Consider the following 8,516-nt stretch of genomic DNA (forward strand, 5'->3'; position numbering starts at 1 on the left):
CTAGTCCAAAAATAAAAGGCTAAGAGATCCAGGAATGTAATCCTGTTCCTTTGGTTACCTGAAGATGTGGATGGGGACGCTGATCTCACTGCCCTAGTGGTGGCCCCTACTTGTGACTTGCCCTGGCTCAGCCATTGCCTTGAAATTTCAAGGAAAGGTGATAGAGGTAGTGACTCCTAGTTTCAATGACTCCTGGTGTCTTTTACTTTTCTAATTGGCAGACCAGATTATAATTGCTCTGGGTAAATTTGCATTTTCACTGTGTCTTCCATTGTTCTTTTTCCTTACAGTACTCCTTCCATTCCTTACCCCAATTTTTGCAAGATTAAATATCTGGCTATTTCCCAAAAAAGTTACTGATTTTTTCACAAAATCTGTAAAAAGGATGAAGGAAAGTCACCTCAAAGATAAACAAAAGGTAAATCTGGTGGTGGTTACATGTGCGTGTTCACTTTTGATCTGTCATTGAGTTGTATACATCTCACGTGTGCACTTCTATGTCTGTTTTTACAGTATGTAGAGAACTGTAGGGTTTAGAGCAGGAGACTTCTAACATTTCAGAGAGAATGAAGAAGGTGGAGGTCAGGAAAGGAGATAAGAAAAGGAGTCAGAGAGTCAATGTTTAAAATTTAATAGTAAGCATGGAACCTAATATGTCACTGCATAAAATTTATCTTCAATAAATTATCAAAGGTAAAAATTACTGTGTAAGAATCATTTTTCTGATTATAATTTCCCCAGATGTTAGATTGGCAAAGAATCCCTTCAGTTCTAAGCCTCTTATTTTACACATTTTCCAGGGGAAGGTCCTATGAGGCATCTGGTGGGGTATAGTCTGTGTTAAATTTGAGGCCTGTCATAGTCTGGAGTGGGCAGGAGTCCTCTTGGGCACTGAGGCTGCAAGCTGGCTAAGCCAGCTTCACCTTCCTGAGGGCTGGCAGCCAGCACAAGGATGTGTGTATGACAGGGAGACAGGGCTGGGTACCCCAGAATGTCACTGAAAACTGTGCAGAGCTCTGGGAGGGTGGGGCATTGGAAGATGCTAACATAGAAGCTGCCCATGGACTCTGCAGTGGTTATGGGATTGGTCGATATGGCCATTCATTAAGAATTAAGTCTGGAGGGGCACCTGGGTGGCGCAGTCTTTAGGCGTCTGCCTTCGGCTCAGGTCATGATCCCAGGGTCCTGGGATCGAGCCCCACGTCAGGCTCCCTGCTCAGTGGGAAGCCTGCTTCTCCCTCTTCCACTCCCCCTGCTTGTGTTCCCTCTCTTGCTGTGTCTCTCTCTGTCAAATAAATAAAATCTTTAAAAAAAATACTAAGTCTGGAGAAAAAAAGGACTGAAGTCAGGAACTTTCTCCTGAGTTAGCAAGCATGATAGGAGAGGGAGTATACAACACTTTGATCCGAAAGCTGTGTTCAAAATCCAGAGAAACTCAGAATCAAGGGAGCAAGAACCAAAAAGCAGTAGGACACAATAGTTGGATTCCTGTCAGGAAAACATCCGGCTGCAAGATTTGTAGCTGGATGTTTTTGTCACTGACAAGTCAGACTTCTGGACTTAAAAGAACCATATTCTCATAAAAAAAAAGTTAAGTCCTGCATTCCTAATTTATTTCTGACTTCACAAGTGATGTTTTATTGTTGAAATTATTCTTTCTGCTTGCAGCACCGAGTGGATTTTCTCCAACTGATGATTAACTCCCAGAATTCCAAAGAAATGAATACCCACAAAGGTAAGTAAGGAGAACTTCAGAGAGCCAGTGATGGGGAGTTTCTGATGAAGGGGGTGGTTCTGAGATGTGGAGGAAGATTTTTAGCAGATGGAATTTCTGCAAATTAAAGAAAGACATGTGTTTGGATACAAATGGTAGTGGAAGCACTTTCCAGAAGCACCCAGCCATAAGTTTGTTCAAAGCCTGAAGGACAAACATAGACAAGGCAATCAGTGGTTCACGGATCACCTACATCAGAACCTCTGGGGAGCTTGTTTCCCATGTCAATCCTCTGGCCTAATCCAGACCCAGTGAATTTGAACCTGGAAATTCACATCAAGGCTTCATCACCTCAGAAAGCACATGGCCCTAGTGTTGGTGACCTGGAACGCTTGGTTAAAATTGTATTCACTGGCTTCATGTACTATAAAGTTTTACTTTCCATTTTGTAATTAAGAAGTAGCTGGCTCAAGATGACTTTTCGACTGTGAAATACTATGTTTCTCTTCAAACTTTTACCTACTACTTTTATTGTCCACGGATGGTATTTGACTGAACCATTATTACTTTGGCATCTCCAAAATGGTGACTTTCTAATCCCATTAATACTTCCATGTTGATGAGTGATCATCCATTGTTAGGGAGCTTTTCATTCTCTCTCTGTAATTTATTTATTTATGTTAGTATGATTTCATATATTACTAATTTAGTCTCTTACATCATTCTTTATTTTTTTTAAGGTTTTATTTATTTATTTGAGAGACAGAGAGAGAGAGAGAGCACAAGTAGGGTGAAGGGCAGAGGGAGAAGTAAACTCCCCACTCAGCAAGGAGCCCAACTCGGGGCTCGATCTCAGGACCCCGGGATCATGACCTAAGCTGAAGGCAGCCGCTTAACCAGCTGAGCCAGCGCCCCATCATTCTCTTATTTAGATCCTCAGTTATCTCAGATTTGTCTTCTGGCAGCCCTTTCAAGTGGGCTCCTGTGTTATTATTTTTTTTTCTTTCTTCCTCTTTTTTTATGTTTTCAATAGACTTTATTTTTTATAGAAGTTTTAGGTTCATTGCAAAAGTTAGTGAAAGACACAAAGATTTCCCATAGTCCCCCTGCCCCACCTACACACAGCATCCCCCACTATCAAAATCCCTCATCATGTGGTACATTTATTACAATCAATGTCCCTCCAGTGACACATTATTACCACCCAAAATCCATAGTTTACATTACAGTTCACCCTTGGTGTTGTACATTCTATGGGTTTTGACAAAGGTATAATGATATCTATCCACCATTGCAGAACAGAGTATTCTGTATCTTTTCCCATACTATTTTCTGAGCATTTGCTTGCATTCTAGTGTGAGACATTCCAGGTTTCTCTTCTGTTTCCCCTGATGAGCCCCAGAATCAGTCATTCCTCCAGAAGGTTTGTTTCCTTTTAGTGAGAAATGGTATTTAGAAACCAGAATCTGGGATGTAGGAGTGCTCACTGCTATAGAGTTTCTTTGCTTCTATTTCCTCTCAGTGGGCCAAGTTAAGAATGTCAAATATATTTACATAGAACTGATAAACATAAACATTTCTATATCTATCCATCACCCAGTGATGTAATTATGGTATCTGTGTCTGAAAGAAAAAAAGAGCCTTGATTTATAGTTTGCTTCTATGACAGAAATATTCCCATCATGGTTAATTTCAGGTTAAATATTGTTTGACAACCATCTCCCAAAATTCTTGAATATTTAACAATTGATTCTAGAGAATAAGGATGGGCTTACTCCATCACACCACTAAAATATATGTATACCTATGTATACATCCATCTATCTATCTATCTATCTATCTATCTATCTATCTATCTATCATCTATCTATCTATCTAGTTCTACTAATTCTGTGATGAAGAAAATATTCTATATATGGCCAGTTCAATACAGAACCACTACACACACATGGTTAGTTGAACACATGATATGTGGCTAGTGTCACTGAAGAACTAATCTTATATTGTTTTAAATGTAATTAATTAACATTTAAATATAAATAGGCACATCTGGTAAGTGGCTACCATACCAGACAGCAGAGCTATGAAATTTGATTATTATGGGGTTCATGGCAATTGGGGGAAAGACTTTGATAGTTAAATTTATCCAAGCAGCATCACAGAAAGTATGACTGGGAAATCAGAATTCTGTAGACCTTTCTTACACTCACTTTGTCTTTTTTTAGTTGTGAATTTAATGTCTGTGGCAAGTACCATGTTAATTTCAGTGCTCTAAGTATTATCTAATTCAGTTCTGATCAAATAGATTAGAGTGTGACCATGCTTAGTTTCTACTACAAGAAANACAGCAGAGCTATGAAATTTGATTATTATGGGGTTCATGGCAATTGGGGGAAAGACTTTGATAGTTGAATTTATCCAAGCAGCATCACAGAAAATATGACTGGGAAATCAGAATTCTGTAGACCTTTCTTACACTCACTTTGTCTTTTTTAGTTGTGAATTTCATGTCTGTGGCAAGTACCATGTTAATTTCAGTGCTCTAAGTATTATCTAATTCAGTTCTGATCAAATAGATTAGAGCATGACCATGCTTAGTTTCTACTACAAGAAACTCAAAAGAGAGGCCAACTTATATTCAGAGTGGGGCCATTTACTAAGGAAGGCAACATTCAGGCCATGATTGAATAAGCACTGCTAGTTCCACTGACTGGATTCTGTTTGTCTATAATTCATGCTGGCCAATGTCCTTTTATTTATCATTGTTTCTTTTGCTGTTTTATGCAGCTGATTAGACTAACATCATTCACCACTCTTCTAACATTTTTTCTGTATCATAGTTTCTATACATATCTGAGATCATCCATGTGAAGAATGTGCCCCAGGTCTTCTCTTACCTGAAACCTCTCAAGGGTATAATCCATGTTTCTCAAGCTAGGTTGTGCACACAAATCACCACATCTCAGGAAGCTCAGATTTTTATTCAATAGTTCTAGGGTAAGATTTGAGAGTCTGCATTTCTAATAAGATCTCAGGTGCTGCAGATGCTGCTGGTCCATGTGCCACACTTTGAGTAGCAAGAGTTTATCTATAGCTCAATATTATCTACATAAATTCCTGCAAATAATGTTTAGATGAAAAATCATTCAATTTTCCTGATAATTAAGCCTTACCATTGCATACTCTCAAAAAATTTAAGCTGTATTTTAGATGGAAGAAATTATATTTTTCCTGAGGAAGGATGCTAGCCCATGTAACTTAGGGCAGAAGTACTTTTATGATTCTCCAAAGGACGATACTTATAACTCTGTGTATGTTAGACAGAAATACCATCTTCTGAAATTACCCACCTGTGCTGGTGGGGAGGGTGGCATAATCAGTAACAGGTGTCCAAGAATAATATGGACCTTCAGAATAACCAGTTCAGGACAACTTTTTTCCTCTTTCTGGCTCTACAAGATAGACATTAGAGTGAAACCACTCCCACTTTGATTCTGAATTTCTTTTACATTTTCCACCAGGGATTTGGGGGTTTCAAATGGATTTGTCACCATCTAATCTGTGATGTTTTATATTCACCTTCTTTAGCTAAAATGTCATTCCTCTCCTTTTAGCTCTGTCTGATCTGGAGCTCGTGGCCCAATCTATTATCTTTATTTTTGCTGGTTATGAGACCACTAGCACTTCTCTTTCCTTCCTTGTGTATGAATTGGCCACTCACCCTGATGTCCAGCAGAAACTGCAGGAGGAGATTGATGCCACTTTCCCCAATAAGGTGAGTGGTCATACCTGAGGAGGGAGTCAGGATAAGCTCAGTTATGTCTCAGTAACAGATTAGCCCTCAAATCTAGTAGGTTTTCATAGCAAATGTTTACTTCTAACCCACATGTGCATGTCCAGCTTGGGTATAGGAGAGGATGGGAGTGAGTCTCTGCTCCACATAGTTACGTGGGTATACAGGGTAAAGAGGTTCCACTTTCTTTACCTGCNCGATGGGAGTGAGTCTCTGATCCACATAGTTACTTGGGTATACAGGGTAAAGAGGTTCCACTTTCTTTACCTGCTTTATCTGGAACTTAGGGACTTACTGTTGACTGGGTAACAAGAAACTAGGGTGTTGCTCCTTGCTTTTCCAATATTTGGCCCTGAACTGACATACATCTAACTCCTCGGTTTACAGCCCACTTACAAAGTGGTTTCCCCGAAGATCACGTGGGCTGGGAAATATGGGGGTCTATGTGGGTGTTGGGTGAGCAGAGGGTGTCTCTGCCACTCTCCCTATGAAGTGTCAATTCTAATTATCTCCATGTAACAAGTAAGGAAACTGAGCTACAGAGAGACAACATAACATTCTTAGACTGATACATAACTCGTGGTGAAGAAGCCAAGCAAGGAGCCAGGGTGCCAGGATCCTTACTGAACTCTTAACCTGTACAATGTTGGCTCTTAAATATAACAATGAGTGATAGGCACATATAGCCCACACTGTTTTCTTTTTTTTTTTTTTAAAGATTTTATTTATTTATTCGACAGAGATAGAGACAGCCAGCGAGAGAGGGAACACAAGCAGAGGGAGTGGGAGAGGAAGAAGCAGGCTCATAGCGGAAGAGCCTGATGTGGGGCTCGATCCCATAACGCCGGGATCACGCCCTGAGCCGAAGGCAGACGCTTAACCGCTGNCGGCGCCCCGCCCACACTGTTTTCTGACCTCTGCCTAAACTGGAGTTCCCAACTTAAGAAGAGACCTGGCCTCTGTGGCTGGAGTGACTTATTTGGAAACCCCAGACCAACAGTGAGGAGACCTTTCCAGCAACAGAGGGTGGGACTGAGATTAGGATTCTGATCCCCTTCACAGTATTCCCTAGAACTGAAATTGTGTTCCCTCAATTGGTGTCATCCAATCCCACCCTTCTTTGCCCTATTTGGGTTGAAAGGAATCAGTGGCACCCCCAAATTATGTATATTTTATATAATAGTGTTCCTTTCCAAATAGTATATATATAATTGAAGAGCTAGGAAGCAGGATATTTCAACTAAAAGAATTTATGTGGATAGGGAATATTTTGTGTTGCACGTTCTTCCATGGTACAGATGTGAGGGCCCTGTTTTGAAAGGAAACAGTGACTTCAACGTATTTCACTTAAGATTAAGGGTCATAGTATATTAGTCACTTTTGTTCATATGAGGAAGAAAAACCACTACGTGGTAGTGGGAAGGATGTCAGGCCCTGTTTAGAGGATTGTCCCAGCAGTCTCTTCTAATTGTTACTGTTGCATACAAGTCAGTGGGCCACTGAGCAGGTCAAAGGACATGGTAGACATTAAAATGCTTATAAATGCCTGTTACCAAAACAAATGATTCTTAGGGGTTCCTTTCTAACATTTCAGTAGTAGTGCATAGACTGAGTTGAAATTGATCCCAAATCTCAATTTGTGAAAATCTGCTTCTTTCCTTCCAGGCACTGCCCACATATGATGCCCTGGCACAGATGGAATATCTGGACATGGTGTTGAATGAAAGTCTCAGATTATACCCAGCTGCCGGTAGACTTGAGAGGATGTGTAAGAAAGATGTGGAAATCAGTGGTGTGTTCATTCCCAAACGGACATTAGTGATAGTGCCAACCTTTAGTCTTCACCGAGACCTGGATCTCTGGCCAGAGCCTGAGGAGTTCCGTCCTGAAAGGTACAGGGAACCCTGGAATGGGGAACGCACCCTCATATTGGAGGATATTGTGATATTTTCTTAGTATAGATGACAATCGTGTGGTTGTACAATTATTTATTTGTACATCTTTTTATTTTTAGAAGTAATTTTCTTATTACAAAATGATCATTGTTGTCAAACTTTTATAAACTGTAGACCCTAAAAAAGAATATCAAAGTCATCCTCAGTCCCAATACATTAAGATTATTAATAATGATACATATGTCCTTATGGACATTTTTCTATGCATATATTGGCTACTAAAAATTATGATGGCATTATATTTTTTGAATGACTTAATGTAACATTAAATTATAACAACATACTATAATTGTTTAGGATTATATGCATATGCCATAATTAACCACCATCTTATTGAAGGAAATAGGTCTTTTTTTTTTTCCTTTTTTTTGGTCCCCTTTAGCTCTTTGAATTCATCCCCACATTCCATGTCTGTAAACCTTGACCACTGCTCTGCTAGCCATAGTGGGAGAGGAAAGGCTGTGGACCTAAGAGTTCTCATCCCTGATAGGCGGAACAGCCTCATGAGGACATAGGCACAGACGGGTCCTGTGCTTTCCGTGGCTGCAGTCCTGTGCCAGCTCCCACCTTTGTTGGTATCTGGAGTTCATCCAAAGCAAAGTCATCTGAAAAGTCTGCTCTCTAGCTGTCTGAAACATCCTCTTTAAATGGGTCTTGAGCTTTCTCTTCTGGGTATTCAGAGCAGAGTCTGGCTTTGGGCACAGTTTGAATTCTGCTGTAGTTGGTACTATCCTGTTTATTATATTGGTAAGCAAAATTTGGAGTGAAGTTTTTAGGGATCTAGACTTTCAACCCCTGCTTCCAAGCTCCCAGATGGCAGAGCCCTTGTCCTGTTGCATGACGTCCCTAGTGCTAAAATCACATCTATACATAGTACTTGCTGAAAGAAGTCAGAATTGACCAAGTTGTCTGTTTTCTGGACCAGGAGCCCTGGTGGTTCCCACAGGCTCAGCAGTCCTCAATCCTCTACCTTTTTTTTTTTTTTTTAAAGATTTTATTTATTTATTTGACAGAGATAGAGACAGCCAGTGAGAGGGAACACAAGCAGGGGGAG

The 8,516-nt window shown here is 40.2% G+C and overlaps 1 protein-coding gene across 1 annotated transcript in view; it reads left to right on the forward strand.

Moving 5' to 3' along the window:
* The first annotated feature begins 78 nt into the window (after positions 1-78).
* The window catches only part of LOC105235077 (cytochrome P450 3A12-like), a 10,158-nt gene continuing 1,720 nt past the window's right edge, over positions 79-8,516 (forward strand). Inside the window, exons 1-4 of the mRNA XM_034650548.1 lie at positions 79-418; positions 1,669-1,735; positions 5,329-5,489; positions 7,173-7,399. Coding sequence (XP_034506439.1) covers positions 386-418; positions 1,669-1,735; positions 5,329-5,489; positions 7,173-7,399 — 488 coding nt within the window. The 5' untranslated portion in view covers positions 79-385. The remainder of the gene's footprint in view (positions 419-1,668; positions 1,736-5,328; positions 5,490-7,172; positions 7,400-8,516) is intronic.

This window comes from Ailuropoda melanoleuca, unplaced genomic scaffold, assembly GCF_002007445.2.
Source record: "Ailuropoda melanoleuca isolate Jingjing unplaced genomic scaffold, ASM200744v2 unplaced-scaffold257, whole genome shotgun sequence".
In the NCBI taxonomy this organism is placed as follows: domain Eukaryota; kingdom Metazoa; phylum Chordata; class Mammalia; order Carnivora; family Ursidae; genus Ailuropoda; species Ailuropoda melanoleuca.